The 17,343-nt window shown below is 44.6% G+C and overlaps 1 protein-coding gene across 4 annotated transcripts in view; it reads left to right on the top strand.

Moving 5' to 3' along the window:
• ARRB1 (arrestin beta 1) overlaps window positions 1–17,343 on the top strand; it is an 841,034-nt gene that overhangs the window by 218,092 nt on the left and 605,599 nt on the right. The window contains exon 1 of one of the 4 annotated variants that reach the window (XM_078658596.1): window positions 9,874–10,392. The exons of 2 other annotated variants lie outside the window; for them this stretch is intronic. In XM_078658596.1, the coding sequence (XP_078514722.1) occupies window positions 10,181–10,392 (212 nt within the window). In that variant the 5' untranslated portion in view covers window positions 9,874–10,180. Of the gene's footprint in view, window positions 1–9,873; window positions 10,393–17,343 lie in introns of those variants that run through there. One more of the 4 variants, XM_078658591.1, reaches the window with a different exon arrangement.

The following is a 17,343-nucleotide window of genomic DNA, read 5'->3' as shown; positions in this document are numbered from 1 at the left end:
TCCACAAGATCTACAGATGGATCCTGACAGATACAAGAAAGACAGTCACTGAGGCCCTCGTCAGCAGCAGAATCGACTATGGAAATGCCCTCTACACGGGAACCCCGACCAAGCTCATCAAACGATCCCCGTCAACAAGAGGATATCCTTCAAGCTCCTCACCCACACACACAAGGCACTCCACAAAACCGGCCCAGCCTACCTCAACAGATGGCTGTCCTTCTACATCCCCGACCGCCAGCTACGCTACGCCAACCTCTCACTCGCCACCGTCCCGCGATCCGAAGAACAACCACCGTTGGGAGATCCTTCTCCCACCTCGCCGCCAATACATGGAACACCCTCCCACTGAGCCTACGACAGACCCAAGACCTGCTGACCTTCAGGAGGATACTCAAGACCTGGCTGTTCGATCAGTAGCGCCCCCCCCCCCATCACCTTGAGACCCTCGCGGGTATGTAGTGCGCTTTACAAATGATTGATAAATTGATTGAATTTGGGGAAGCCAAGGTAAGGTACATGTTTTTAAGTTGTATCAGCTGGTGATATCTGCACTTGCCTCAATACATTTGTGCGTGTGCTGTTAGCAGTTCATAGGTTGTACCCACCACAATCATTCAAGTCATCCTCCCCACCGCGAACACTCAAGTCATCCTCACCTCCATTTACCTCTACCCATCCCTGAACCGTAAAGTCACTCTTAGCACTCTTTACCTCTACCCATTCCAATACCATAAAATACATTTTTTATAAATCACATAAAAAGTAACATAAAAAGATTGTTATTTAAAAAATAGTTACCAGCATAGTAAAGTGTTGTGTGGTAAAGGCACAAATACTTACCTGCATGGTAAAGGTTCTGCATTGTAAAGGATACAAGGTAAAGGCTGTTTCCCCCTCAAGCAGGACACAAATATTTGGGGCACTGTTGGTTGTTTTATGTCCTTCAACTATTTTCGTCAGCTTTCTTCATCCATTAGTATTTCTTAGATGTATTTCACATTTAGCTTCCACCCATCACAGAATACAGCACAAGACAGTGGATCAGCACTAACTCTCTTCACTGTGAATGACGGAATTTTGCTTGTGCACATGGGCACATTCTCCTAAAAGTAGTTCATTTCAGTCTCAAGGCACGTAGGCCAACCTCTGCTTTCATTTATTCTTTAATGTCATGTTTTTTTTATTTTGCTGTGGGTTATTTTTACATATTTTATTGCTAACATGTGCACATCACCTTTTTACTACTGGCATTTTTAATTTTGATTCCTTTGAATGCCCACTGCATATGTTTTAAAAAAAATAAACATAAACGAGTCATCACAGGCTTGCCAAGGCCAGATCTGTTGGCTTTCTCAATGCTTCTTTACATATTGGTGCACAAGCAAAACGTGTGCACGCAAGACCAGAGAGGAAATAAAGACTGGGATCGGCACAATATGGGACCGCTGGAGCAGCATCTCATTTCCCCCACTCAGCATGCACACGCATGAGCACAGAGATGTAAGGAAAATGACTGGCCTGTGGGGTCCCTGGCAGCTTGTTGCTCAACAGTGGGTGGCTGTAAATAATTCTACATATATGGGCCCCCACCCCCATCGAAACCTTCAGATGCACTGTGCCTCTCACTAGCTCTGCTGCAGCATTAGCCATTGATCAGAAAACCCCTGGCTCATGTATGCCATCCACTTACCTGTCTACAGACATCATCTTTATACAAGCAATGGTAAAGCCAAAAGGGCTAGCCTTGGCCACCAGTCTTTTGGCTTTGTGTCATGGTTTGTGCAAAACGTAGTTCTTGGGAAAGCAAACAGGCCATTATCAATCTAAAAATATCATTGGCTAAAGTCAAAAATACCATTTTGGATTTAAAAAGCACACATTACCATAGTAGTCCCTGACTCTGAAGAGGACTACTTTGTGTGTGGATGTACAACTTAAAGGAAAGTTTGCTAACCCACTGTCGCATGATGCATACTGCATTGGCTTGAACTAAAATGTGTGTGACAGACACTACAGACTAATGTAGGAAATCTGGCTTGAAACCCCCTTTAGTACCTATACAGTAGACACCATTTTAGTAAAATCCAAAGGTCTTAGCTAACACCAGACCTAAAAAAGCCAATCAGTTTGGGATTGGCTGCCAACCGCTTGCTAATGCGGTTTGGTAACATTTAGTACAGCTTTCTTACACAAAGCTTGCAAAGACAGATAAATAGAGATGCTTGCAACGACAGACAGCTAAAGCGGCTTGAAAAGACATAGAGCTAGAGAGGGTTGTATGGATAGATAGACAGTGTTGCAAAGATAGATAGATAGTATTCCAAAAACAGAGAGTGCTGCCAAGATAGGTAGTTTTCAATAGATAGACAGATTTGCAAAGATTGACAGACAGACAGACAGACGGATAGAGTTGAAAAGGTAGGTAGATAGCAAGTCGGACAGGTAGACTGGCAGGCAGAGTGGCAAAGATAGATAGTTAAATAGATAGATAGATAGATAGATAGATAGATAGATAGATAGATAGATAGATAGATAGATAGATAGATAGAAGAAAGGTAGGTAGGTAGATAGTTAGATAGATAGATAGATAGATAGATAGATAGATAGATAGATAGATAGATAGATAGATAGATAGATAGACAGATAGATAGATAGATAGAAAGGTGGATATATAGATAGATAGATAGATAGATAGATAGATAGATAGATAGATAGATAGATAGATAGATAGATAGATAGATAGATAGATAGATAGATAGATAGATAGATAGATAGATAGATAGATAGATAGATAGATAGATAGCTAGATAGATAAATAGATAGGGAGGCAGGCAGACAGATAGACAGACAGATAGACAGACAGGCAGTACTGGTACACGGACGGACGAACAGACCACTGAAAGGACACTAGAAAGCCATAACAGCAGGACATACAGACGAAATTGGTTCACAAATATAACAACATACAAGAACACTGAAAACAAACTAGAAAGCTAGAAGTCAGACATACAAACTGAATCAACTAACAGATACAACTGTAGTCCTCAGTCAGAATACATACCAGCATTACATGCTGGACTGCAGTTAAAATGCAATTCATCGCACCCTTTATAAAAGTAATTGCATGAAGAACAGTGTCAAATGGACACAATGTGGTATACTGTGCAACAAAAGCAATCAGTTAAACAAAGTCCACTCCGAAGGACTTTACAACATCATTGTCAGGATACAGGAACTGATAACGCTGGAATATGTCCTCCGTCAACATGGCAAAGTTGGTAGAAAGCTGTGTTCTCTCACATCAGACTCTAAACACAAAGGCAACACCAAAGTAAGAAAGTTAAAATAAAAACACTAGCATTGAAGGGAACTACCTTATGCTCCTTGTGAAAGAGAAAAACGCAGACACTCAAATTGAAGTTATCTAGGGCCCGATTCACAGAACTAACTTAAGACAAAATCCTAAACTTACTACTATTTTGGTATTCACAGAAGGCACTTACTCATTTTGGTATTCACAGAAGGCACTTACTCATATCGGTATTCACAGAAGGCACTTACTCATTTCGGTATTCACAGAAGTTAGGAGTCCTAACTTTAGGACTCTAAATGCCTTCTGTGAATACCGAAAGTCTTAAAATTAGGATTTTTCTCAATTTAGTAGTAGTAAAGTTAGGACTCCTAACTTTAGGACTCCTAACCTAAGGAAAATCCTAATTTTAAGACTTTCGGTATTCACAGAAGGCATTTAGGAGTCCTAACTTTACTACTCCTAAACTGAGAAAAATCCTAACTTTAAGACTTTCGGTATTCACAGAAGGCATTTAGGAGTCTTAAAGTTAGGACTCCTAACTTCTGTGAATACCGAAATGAGTAAGTGCCTTCTGTGAATATGAAAATAGTAGTAAGTTTAGGATTTTGTCTTAAGTTAGTTCTGTGAATCGGGCCCCTAGTGACTAATCCGCCCCCTGCTGTAGTAAGCATAAACAAAATGTGAATGACACAACACCACACCAATGGATGAAGACAGCTGGCTGAAACCCCTTCAACATAAGTATATGATGCATATAGTGTTTTAAAGCCAAAAGGGCTTGGCTAATGCCAGACCTAGAAAGGAAGAAGCCCAAACACTGGTATTTCATACTGATATGAAAAGCCCTCATCATATGTCTGTTTCCCACATCACATTCTAGATTAGTCAGAGCATTGATGGAATGGAGAGAGATGCCCAGGAGCCAGCCTCTTATGGCAATGCAGCATTATCTTCCACCTGCATGCCAGAGTTGCATCAGACCTTAGCAGCTATTAATTATCTTTACAGGCTTGTGAGCATGGACATACATGTCCAATGGTGAAAATGGGGAACTGCAAAATATGGAACACCTGCTTGCCGTCAATGCAAGGATGCAAAGACTCAGATAAAAAAAAACTTACTATGGCCAAGTCTCTATGTTCATTCCCCCTCTCCTGTTGCTGCTTGTGCACGTAGGTCTAGTGACGTTTTAAGGCTTGAGGAAAGCGGGTAATTGCATAAGGCCCCCCACCTTCCAAAGCACTCCCAGGAAAGTGACCTTTTTGTTTTATTTCTGTCTATTCCATTTCTCTATCTAAACTTCTCTGCCTACCTTTACTTCTGACTCTATCTATCCACCCAGTATAGTTCTAATGATTTTTGGGGTCTCAGGTAAGACATATTTCAGCTATTTTTGTGTCACTCTGTTAATGCTCTACAGATCATTTAGTATTCTTTGGCATCCTGCATTTTTAAATTAACAGAAAATTGGGTCATAAAACATAAACATAAAAGGCCCCTTAATATGTGTTTTCTGGGATGCCAAAATCCTTATCCACTGCATATCCGATCCACTGCATAGGTCAGGACCTGTGCCACGCTCCGCGCCAAACTTGTGTTCTGAATCTTCTAGGCACTTTGCAATCTCTCTCAGTTAAGGTTGCCTACTTCTATTACCATAGCACCCAGCATGCACTAGGGACAAGAGGGGGCTGGGCTTTGAACCCTCATTGGGTAGTGGACAGGACTGACCTCCTCCTCCCAATTGATGTGGTATAGTGGTGATTCTTAGCCTCTTGTGGCCATCCCTGGTGTGATGGTGCCCACATGTGTCGTAACACTGACCCTGGCAAATGGTGTTCAATTTTAGCACAGTATGGTAATCTACAGGATGATGGTTTTCATTCATGCCTAATGCTGACCATGATATAACTGTGATCATTCTTTTGTCGTATTCTTGGCATGATGGTGCCCACTGTTGCCTTAATGCTAGCCATTATGGCAGAGCATAATAATAAAGCAAAAGACACGCAATTGATAGACGGAATGCAGAACCAATCAAAACATTCACCCACAGTCAAGAGATCTCCATAACATAGCATAATAATACAAACTTCTCAAATGATGATGGTAATTCTTGGCATTTGCATACAGCACTCAGCTAGGTGATGGATGGAATGTTTGAAATAATCTCAGTCACTAGTGATTGTTCGGGCCACATTCCAGTCTGTTGTTTTTGCCAACTATGTCACTCTACACAGAGACCAAACATATGCAAACCAGCCTTGGTCCTGCTGTGCTAGGTAGAGTTCAACCCAAGCTGCCAGTGCAGGTGTCTTCCAAATAGGAACACAAGCAATCTCAGAGTGGTCTGTGCCAGTTTAGTGAGGTATAGCTTGAGCCTTGGGGCACAGTGAACATGTGACCAATGGCTAGGCAACGCGGTCACACTTAGGTCATAAACTGTGGCACACAACAGGGTGGTGGACAGAATGCTTACATTAATCTCAGCCACTGACTATTGCTTGGATGGCATTCCAGTATGACATTCTAGACAGAGACCTGCCTTATGCAAATCTGTGTTTGCCCAGATAGGCCAAAATCAGTCTGTGGTTGCTTGCATCATTCTCCAAAGTGGACCTGGCCTGGTTGTTCAGACAGGGATGATCTACTTGGAGCAGGACCAAGGCGTATTTGCAGCTAGCTGGTTCCTCCCAGAGGTGGTATGGTTGGCAAAAAAAAATGGACTGGATTGCGGCAGAGATTAATTACCAGCAACTGAGATTATTTTCAGTAACTTGGCCATGCCCATGTGCCTGCCATAGAGTGCCCTCAAGCCTGCATGGCTTCCTGCTGAGAGAGGGAAGGAGCCTAACTTGCCCTGCAGGAGGTCAGACTGTCATGGAAGAGCAAGGTCCATTGTGCCAACGGTGGCTATAGGATGCCAAGCTTTGGATCCTGGAAGCAATCCAGGAGGACCCTGGAGCCTGTAGGCTCCTCGGCTTCTAATTCTGGTCCCTTGCTGGACCTACAATACCACAATCGTGTGATTGGCGATGGCCCAGTTGGCTGCCACTGCGTGATTCTTGAGAGCCCAATCGGGACTGCAACGGCTCAACTGGTGAAGGGCAGAGGTGGGCTGCAACTGCTGAATTGCTGAAGGCCTGAGTGGAGCTGGAAAACTGCTGAAGGCACCTGCCAAATTATGAAAGGCCCAGTCTGGACTGCGTCATTAGAAAAGCCAGCTTGGACATGAGTTACAATTGCTGATTGTGGAGCAGGTCCCATTGGTGCCATGCCTACCTACAATCTGGTTAAGATTGCACTATTTTAAGACTGTTCATCTCCAAGTTACAGACTGGTCCAGCCACTGTTATGGCTGGGACCATGGCCATCTAGGAAGCAATGGACCCCGAGTAGCAACCATAAAAAGACAGCTGGATGGATGCGTGGTGCGTTGCCCAACATGGCCCTTACCTGGCAAAGAGACTGCAAGAGACCTGCTGGTTCTCTGTGGCATTCCACACACATGGGGGAGAGCCCCTTGCAGTGTAAGGTGACAAGGTAAAGGACTTGTGAGACTCTTCTACCTGTGTAGAGGGTAAGACAAAAGACTAAGCGCATTTTATTATCGGTTGGTAATTGATAATGCACCGGAGCTGAATTCACACTACTCCAGATTACCCTTAGAGCAAGGAAGACCCAGGAGAGAGGCTTTGGAGTTCCCCTCTTAGGGAGCAGGTGGGTATAGCACCTATGGGGAAAGCACCTAGAGACAAGAATGTGTCTATTGGAGTGCATAATAATGCACACAACTATGTGATTAAAGTACTTAGATCAACGTTGGGCTGGACATTCACTGTATTGTGTTCATTGTTTGATAGTGAAGCTCTGAGCTCCAGAAACCCCTCTACCTCTCTCCAAGAAGCCTTTGAATGCTTACCCTTGATATCCTATGATCCAAGTGTGGAAGAAGTTGTACTTAGCCCAGTTTGTAGAGTCATATTAGAATGGGTCCCAGGTTGTAAATAACCTTAACCCCCATGAATGACGCCCAGTAGCCCCTGCTTGCCCCAAGGGCTTCTGAACATTGTCCGACACTCACATCTACCGGACACAGCACTTTGGCACTTCTCTTTGCCAGTCACAGTCATAAGGAACCCGGAGTTGTTAACCCGTTTGCTGCTTCTGTCAACCAATGGTCGTCGCGAGCACTACCTCGGTAGTGCTGCGCACGTCCGTTGGTCGATGCGGCCCCGCCCGCTTAATAGTCCGTTCCGCACCGGCGCGGAACGTTCAAAGCAGCAAACGGGTTAAACTCAGAATTCTCACTTATGTTACGCTTATATGCTGTGGTGAAGGTGCCTCATTAGCATCATCTCCACCGTATCCTGCATGTTCTCTCCTTCCCTTCCTTATGGCTGTCAGTGCTTTCGTATCTTCTAGTCTGGACTCTATGAACGTCTTATATTTGGGGCATTCAAATATAGACATGCATCCACTGGATTGCTCCTCAACCTGACAACATTTGGAAGTTTTTCCTCTTGCTTAAGCTCTTTACAGGTCCTTCCAGTGTAACAGCGGATCCTTTTTAAATCTCTCTTTGCAATCCTTTTATTATTATTGCTAATTATGACTTATCTAGTGCGCAGTCTTCATTAGTATGTCATCACAGAGCTCTTTAGTAGTCTAAGGTATGACTTTCCAAACATTTCCATTGCAAACTGGGGTCAGATTTGGTTTTCATGAGGTGAGTGGTCAACCGTTAATGAGTAGTAAGTGTTTTTTAGTGGAGGTGATTGGAGGGCTGTACCATATCAGTGGGAATGGATGGGGAATGCTCTGTGTGGCAAGAAGCTGATGATAGAAATTTCAGTTGGGTGCCTTAATAGTCAATCAGTTTCATATTTTGGCTGTGATGTGTGTTTCTCCCATATCGGGCTGTAAAGAGCATCAGACCTTTGCTCCAGAGGAACAAATGTCATCACCTACATCAAGATCTCAGATTCACAATGATGAGATTTGAGCTCTACTCAGAAGCCTGTGATTGGTTGCAATTAAATATTGGTGTGCCCAATACCAAGGCTGCGTAGCCTTTATTCCACCTCATGTCTCTTTAATTCACTACCTGACACTCCCTGCCCCTTTACCTCACTCTTGCAGGTTCCTGCTTTCGCTGTTTATGTGTTTTCCGTCCTCTATCTTTCCATTATCTTTGTTTTTCTACAGCCCCCACCGACAACCACTGCCTCAAATGAAGCACTACCTGGAACTCTCTGCCTGCCACCCAATACCTAGAAAAGGGCAACCTCATCCCTGACAACCTGTGTGTATATACCTGGCCAGGGCTTTAAGTGGGCTGGGTCCTGCCGGTACTCAGCACCAGCAGTTCTAAAAAGAATGTGCTGAGATGGGTCCCTATTGCACTCTCCATTTTTTGCCCTCATCCTCAGGGTGAAAAAAAATGCATCTTGACTTTGCAGCAGTTCCACCCTTCGCTGCCTGTGATGTAACTTCAAAGAGACTTGTTACAGTTCCTTCACAGTCTCATCATGTCAGAACTGATGCATTTTCATAATTCTAAACAACGAAGCCACAGTTGTTGCTTATTTAGCTCATGCAACTAACAACCATTGTCAAAGCCAATAGTCCTGGCTTCTTGTAGGTGTAATGTTACTTGTTGTATTAGATGTCTGGATGCAATGACCGAAGCAGCAAAATAACAGCCGGGCAGCACACTATGTTAAGCAAAGATTTTTAGCTTACTTGTTTTTAAGCCACACCCTTAATTACATTGGACATGCTTCTTTGAGAGCCCCCCCCGACAGTTTTTTCATCCCACTCACAGCCCTGCATCTAGCAATATATATGGCCATCTCCCCTGTCTTCCACTTTCTGAAGTACCAAGATGCCTTCATTAGATGGCCATGTGCTTTACAGGCAAACATAATATCAACGTATTTTTCTTTGCACATTTTGTTAGTTATTCATTTTTCAGTCTATCTATCTATCTATCTATCTATCTATCTATCTATCTATCTATCTATCTATCTATCTATCTATCTATCTATCTATCTATCTATCTATCTATCTATCTATCTATCTATCTATCTATCTATCTACCAATATATACTTTCTATTTTATGGCCTCTATTCTTGCTGTTCTACCTACATGTCTGTCCATCTATCTGTCCACCTGCATCTATCTATCTGTCTATCTGTCTGTCTGTCTGTTTATTTTGTGGCATCTGTCCTTGCCAGTCCTACCCTATGTCTAACCTCTGTCGGTCTATCTTTCCAGCTGCATGTCAGTCTGTCCGTCCGTCTATCCATCCATCCGTGTGCTCAGTGTCCTTCTATTTGTGGCATCTGTCCTTGCCAGTGCTACCTACCTACCTGTCTCTCTATCTATCCACCTGCCGGGTCTGGACATCTATCCCCCCATCCATGCAGCTTGGCGCACACCTTGCATCACAGCAGGGCTGATGATAATTAATCCTGCGGCTGCAGCTCGCGCCCCTCCCCCTTCCTCTCTCTATTTCCCAGCCTCATCTATGCTTCCTGCTGCACGCAGCTCCGTGCAGTGCAGCCATCTCTGCCGGACCCATCTCCCAGCCGGGGCTGCAGTCATTTGTCATGCAGGTCCGGTGCCTGCAGCCCGGCACAGCAGACGGAGGCGCGGAGAGGCGCGGACCAATCAGACGGGCGTCGAGGCGCAGCCCCTGCAGGGGATGCTGAGTGTCCTCCACGCTGCCAGGGTGCCGGCCGGACGCCGCGGGACGCCTCTCTGCTCCTCCCGTTGATGGGCAGCCGGGGTCTCTGTGCACAGACACGCAGCCGGGGGCACCAGGGGGGACGCGGGCTGCTGACACGTCTGGCGCCTGGATGGTGTCTTGCAAACGCCTGGGGAGCGGACAAGTTTGGAAGGATGCGAATGCGCTCTGCCAAGTGCACTCTGCAGGGACCGACGTCGCCCACCTAGGGAGGCGGCGCGCGGACTATCTGAAGCTGCGCGCGCTGGGAGGCGGCAGCCGCGAGGACCTGGTGGGCGCGCGCGGGCCGCGCGGCAGGCCCGTCCCTATGGAGAACATATCCCTGTGAGTATGCGCGAGGCGTCCGGCCTCGCGCCGGGCCGGGCTGCATGCATTGTCCTCAGCAGAAGGTGTGTGTGGGGGCAGGTCTGGGAGCCGCTGCAGGATGTCGGTGGAGGGAAGGAAATGCTTTTGTGCTGTGCATTTTTCATAAGTTCGGGGAGGAAATCTGTGCAGTCAAGCGGGGGGGATCGATTCCTGTGGGAATCCATCACTCAAGTCACCGGAGTTGGGGGAGCGCCTCCATGTCATGCGCAAGTGTCCCGCTGATGAGGCGGTGAGCGGCGCGTGCTGTGTGTCCTTCTGTCTGATTGTGTGTCCTCCGGCGACATCTTCAGACGTCCAGGAATGTGACGGAATTCAGTCAGGATTAGCACCCAACTCCACAACCCAACCTTATTCGCTGTGCAGTCTTCACCCAACAGTAGGCCATATCCTATGCACACAGGGCTTGTCATGTGATAGACAGGGAAGAAATACTTCTGGATTGTCACATACCTATTCATTTATTTACTTAGCAGTCAATTATATTGCCACAGCCGGACAGATCTATAATGATTAAGTATAACGGGGTAACCCTGTGTCCCTCAGAACCTGGGTAAGTTTTAATTAAGCAAGAAGTGGTTCTGTCGGGTAGAACGAACGTGAGTTGAGGATGCTCAAAATGCAAACTAGAAAGCAGTCTCTGGAACACGCATCATAACACTCAACACTTAACCCATTGGCTGCGTCGCCCGTTTTGCGGAAGCGCGGCACTTCCGCAAATCGGGTGGAGCCACGTCGGCCATTGGCCGACAGCAGCACCAGCAAGGTAGTGCTGCCGTCGGCCAATGGCCGATGGCAGCATGGATAGGGTTAATAAATAAGAACTGAGTTGTATCTCATCAGCACATAATGAATAAAGACTGAGATGAATGGTTTGTTGCTGTTATTTATATCAGAATTAAATCATTCATTGATAATCATAATAAACAGGTAGACTGTCTAGGCAAATTATTTACAGGAATACAAAATGAATTGAAGTGACAATAGTTCACAGTGCTCAACTGGTGTACAGAATATACAGTGACATCATGGTTATCTATATACAAGTATGTTGTAGGTCAGAAGCTAATTTTACTCCAGAGATTCCTATCTTGCATTGTATGGAATCCCGGTAGTACTGGGCCTAATCGTATAGCATTGACGTTTCCACCCTGTTGGTGCACCAGTGGGTGTTCACGACGGGTCTTCCTCAGGACAGGTAGGAGGGGGAGGGGGATTGACAGTCCTCTGAAGGCCGGAAATGTCTCAGCTGGGAGTTCGGGGACGCGAGGGGATTCAGAGTGTGTCCCTGGTTGTACAAATCTTTATGGATAATTCATAGTCATGGGAAAGACGGGCCGCAGTACCATCCATCATCTACTACAAGTCAGATCCTAATGACATTTATTGAAGGTCTTGACTTTGTTGGACGATGGAGACCATCTCTGTGGGTGTTTTCCTCATGAAGTGTGTTAGTGTCGGTGGTAAAGGTGCTGATAGAGCCAAGATGGCTACTAGTGTGTGGGCCAATAGAATTGCAGTAAGGGGCCAAGTGCATTCATCAGAGCAGGTGTTATGGAGTCTTTCTTTAAATGAGTAACCAAACATTGTTTTCAGAAAAGGGCAGTTTGTAGTTCCTTCTTTACTCACTTAAACCTTCATAGGTGGCTCCAAGGTCTTTCAGAATGTTGCCCAGTATGTGCTTAAGAGCCCACCCTCTTTGTTTCTTCCTTCTGATAGTCGATGGCCAGATCAGGTAGTTTTGGCTGGACACGAGTTGTTTTTATTTTTATATAGCTGAGTAGCATTTGCCCAAGACTAACAAACCACTCAGAGCCAATAACTACGCTTGTAGGTGAATTAATAATTCAGCAAACAAACACAAGACACTCTAAAGATATGCATTATTACCTAAGTTAAAGTGCATAGTGTGTATTTTATGGCAATAAAGAAATGAGTGACACTGAGTTGATTTCTTACACTTTAATCTCTGCCACATTACTGCACAATATCTTGTCAAGGCCTCAGATGAAGTCTTTTGAGTTTGTCTCTAATACAAGACCTTGGATATAAAATGTATGCAAGTCTACTGCATTGTGTTTGAAAAATTGAGGAGTTAGGCCCTAAGGGATGTGGATTTAGGCAGGGTCATATAGCAATCAACAACAACAAGATTGCCTAAACCACACTTTCTTTTTAAGCTTTTAGGATTCTTGCTTAATGGCCAAACTCAACTGAGTGAATCAGTATCCGGATTTTAAGACAAAATCCTTATTGTCCAAAGGAGCAACAAAACATTAATGACACTATATGTGTCACTCATTTGCAATTTATTAAGGTCATAAGTATTTGTTTGTTTTGTATGAAATTGTGTACTTTGATGTAGTATGTTAAATATGTCTTAGTGAATATGTGGACCTCAAATGGTTTGTTGTAAATCATTTTGTATAAGTGTTTGTATATATACTGTACAGAAGAGTGGATTATTTTGTCCTTTTCACACATGAAGGATTTAATGAAAATAAAAAAAGTTGAAATTAAAAGGTATAAATAAAATACTGGTGCAAACCCCCAAAAAAGCAGAGTTCGGCCATTAAGCAAGAATCATAAAAGCTTAAAAAGAAAGTGTGGTTTAGGCAATCTTGTTGTTGTTGAAGTCTACTGCATTGTGTCATTCGTTACAACCATTGCGCTGGTCTTCAGGTAAGGACGGGGTGTGCATCGAAGAAGCCATGGCATATCACCACCGTTTTATTGGAGTTTAAATCCATTGACATGGGAGAACCTGTGGGCGTCGTAAGCGTCTTTACTTCGTGAGGTAGTTCCCTCCATTGGTCTTTTTTAGCACCATGAGATGTTTGGATCTCTTGTCCTGTAGGGTCCTGAACTCAAGAGCGAATAATCCAATCCTGTCATCCATGTTTGTAATGTGCCAGTGTGATATACCAATTTTTAACCAATATGGGTTCCGGCTCTATATTTGTGGTACTTTTCTTCATTTCCTTGGCCATCTGGGATCTGAAGGCTTGCTTATATTGACATGCCACTATATCTTCACGAGACTGAGGCGAGCTCTCGTAGAGTTTCCACACAGAAGCTCAAAAAGGACTAAGCTCCTGTGTGGCATATACCCCATACCAAGCAAAAGTAAGGCAGGTTCATAGCTCCCTTCCTCTTTGTACCGTCTCCCTGCTGACCTATCATGCTTTTCATGGCCTTGCTGAATTTCTCCAAGAGCACATTGGAAGGGGATCAAAGCAGCATATAACTTTTATAACTTTGATGTCATTCCTAACTCATCCCACATGGCTTTCATGAAAGTTAGCATGACATTTGTTCCTCTGTTAAGTAAAAATAGTACTTCGCTTTCCGGAGAGGCAGAGCCTTGGTGTGCCTGGTTTCTTTGTTCAGAACCACCAGGATAACACGGTTCACATAGGTCTTTTTAGGGTCGAGAGATCGGACAGTACAGATGTATCTGGGGATCCGTTGTCAATCCCCCAGACATTTCATTGACCTAGGGTGTCGGGCAGAAATAACAAAGTTATTTTATCTTACTTCCTGTCAGGGACCAGAAAGAAGGCTGGTTAGACTGCCATGAGTCCTGGTGACATCAGGATGAATCTCATCCGGCTCATCAGACGTGACCTTCCATAACAGTAGGGCATCAATAGTCTTTTAGAATCCGCCTGTTCAGAGCCTCTTTGGTCACTATACAGAAAAACATTCTCCCAGAACAGTTCAAACAGCTGAGGGTCTTAACTTTTTACATGTTGTTACTTCCATTATAGAGGTCTACCTGACATTGTCCTAAAGGTTCCTGAAACTCAGCTAAGGTGGACATTCCGGGCCAGATGTTACAGATTCAGGCTCCACTTAACCCCTTCCATGCTGATGACGGCCCCCAGCCGTCATGGCACACAGTGCTCGTGTGCTGATGACGGCTGGGGGCCGTCATGACCACGCCCGCGATCGGAATGTCCAGCACAGGAGCGGAATTCCGGCCGCGGGCAAGGGGTTAATCCAGTGCCTCGAATGTGGCAGTAGGTGTATCGTGGACCAATGGATCAGACATAACGTGTACCTATCTCTGAGGCACTCTGCACTTCTGCTCAAGAGCAGATGTCCTGAGAGCTGCCATTATAGGCTCTAGTAGATAGAGAGGCTGCCCACATAGGTGATATTGTAAAATCTAATTTCTATTGTGTTCATTGCACTGGCTCTCAGTTTACAAGTTAACTTTTCCTAAAGCTTTGTGTATAATTCACTCAGTCTTCTACAATTAGGGACCCACATTTCTAAGAAAGAAATGTGATCAATTTTCACTGGCAGTTCCATTACATTTCCCATTTAAACATGAATAGGGAGCTAAACTCTGGAGTATGCTGCCTAATAGTTTTATGAGCAAACAAATACATTTAGCATTCAAGAGTCCAGTCATAAGCGAGCAGCTTATGACTCGGCTCTTCTCCACCTGGTCTCATTTGATGCCCCTAAAAACACCTATGCTGCCTATTTGGTTCACTTATCTTCCTCCTATTTGTCTAGGATAATGGGTTCCCTTTATAAGGTCCATCGTAACATAGCACAGTACATCAAACAACATAATATAACAAAATATAACTTATATTGAATATCAAGAAACGCAAATACTAACGAGAACTCTCCTCTAGGCAACACACCTCTCCCATTCCAAGTTAAAACTTTTGGAGGAAGAGTTATGTTTTGCTTTCCAGATTCCATGCTCCAGGGATCCCATTTGTAGTAGCGTCCTTCCTTGAACTTCTCATATATTCACAGCCACTCTTCCAAGGTTTGCCTGTCCCAGTACCCAGTCATGCTAGTATCAGAACTCTGTTGACTTAAGCTTCTTGGTGATGTTTGTGTGCTATAGAAGACCTAACAAGAAGTCCTGTGCACAAGTTAAGATATATGTAAGTGAGTGTCTTTTTCAAGAAACACAATGTAACAGCAGAAATGGAGACAAGGTAGACACCAATAGACGGTTTCTTTTAAGATGAAATATATTTGAACCTTCTTCTTCAGAAGGAGCACATCAAAGAATAAAAACAGCCGACACGTGTTTCGTCAAGCGGGCAATGTGCCAGTGACTCTTCAGGGCTGAAGATTAATCATGGACATAGTTTTTGCGGGGCCGGTGATACTTCCAACCCGGTCTGATCGGGTTTTGTGTGAGAGGCAAGGCCAGTAGTAGCTAATTATAACAAGGACACGACGGGTTGACGGGTGGGTTCAACCGTCAACCGTGTGGATTAATGGATCTGATTTTTCAGTTCCGAAAATGTATGCATCTCTTTTTCGGTAGTAGTAGTGCTATAGAAGACCTATCCAGGAATTCAGAACCTGCCTGTTAGCTCACCATGAAAACATGTGATTCGCCGGTCCACGTACTACCCATTAGCTGCATTGAACCGTATGGTTCAACTTCTTGATAAGCCTTAGCCTATCCTATATTAAAGTTCAAACTGAATATTTCCACATTTCTGGCTTTAGTGGAGCCAGGGCTGGTCTCTTTACTAGCCTGAGATGTACTAAGAGATGACTCTCCCTAATTGCTCCATACTCACGTAAGAAGCGTGCGATGATCCTAGGAGCAGAGGAGGAAGCTGGTAGACTACGGCGAGACCTCAGAGAATTGGAGCAATCTCAATGCGGATGACGAGCTTAAGGCAGCAGACCCCCTCGGTGAAGCCCAGAACCTCAACAGTCCAAACCTCATCCTCAGGCTATCAAAGTGGCCTCCTCCAAATGTCTCAACCCAAAGGATGAGAATGAATTATAAATCGAATAAAGAATATGAATTGTAGAACCTAATAAACTTGACCTGTGAGACCTTATGCGCCAGAAGATTGAAAGGGAAGAGATACTAAGGCTGGAGAAAATCACCTGTGCAGAGAGTATCCAAAGATTGCAGTTTGACGCCCTGCAAGAACAGGGCAAAAATTATTTAACCAAATCGCTGCGGCGGCTATTCTGCCGCAGCGCTAAGGGGGCGGGGGGCCGCGCGGCGGGCGCATGCTGGTGACGGAACCGCTCCGTCACCAGCCGCGGTTGAGCTGTGCTCATGACGGAGCGGTTCCTTCATGGCCCCGCCCGCTTAATAGAACGCGCCGCGCAGGCGCAAAATCAGCGCCGCGCAGGCCCGTCGGGCGTGCCATGACGGAACCGCTCCGTCCTCAGCACAGCGCCACCGCGGCTGATGACGGAGCGGTTCCGTCATCAGCATGGAACTGGTTAACCAACCCAGCGCTCACGACAAGGTGACTCAGCATAATCAGGCAATACCTAGGTTTGGCATTTCAAAAGAGGTGTATAAATCATTGTAAATAGAAAAGCTAATAAGCATGGTTATCTGGCACCATCGAGGAAAAGCCTATGAAGTGCACATACTGATGTGTAGATCACTTGCAAGGGGTTTGGTCCTATGAAAAATTGACCTGCTGTGCTATGTCCCAAAGTGCATTTCACAGAGTTAAGCAGGCTTCCCTGAAGGGTCTTTGACTGTTCTTTAGGAGACAGCTCTGAGCAGTAAGCCAGTCCTCTGAGAATAGGTGTACGCACAGTGTGTAACAGCACAGCCAGAAGCACAGCCAAATAAAAATACATTAAAGAGGCACTGAGCTTACAGAGCCAGGGCAAATCAAGTTCAAGACAGTACTATGGTAAGCATAATATGTCAGAAACTTAATGCGAAGAATAGGATAAATGCATCAAGGTATGTAGCAAAAATTAATTTAGAAAAAATGGGAAATGGGGAAAATTAGGCAACAGAAACATTACCTTTATTTTTAACATCCACCATAAGGTATTCGTGCATAGAGATAGCCATCTTTATTGATCAAACCTTCTTTTAATCAGCATTCTTGCCATGAAAAGTAGGCAGAACCTATATATTATACAAAATGGTCTGCC

Source organism: Lissotriton helveticus, chromosome 8 (assembly GCF_964261635.1).
Source record: "Lissotriton helveticus chromosome 8, aLisHel1.1, whole genome shotgun sequence".
Classification (NCBI taxonomy): domain Eukaryota; kingdom Metazoa; phylum Chordata; class Amphibia; order Caudata; family Salamandridae; genus Lissotriton; species Lissotriton helveticus.
The sequence above is the reverse complement of the archived record's forward strand: the minus strand, read 5'-3'. Positions and strand labels throughout refer to the sequence as shown.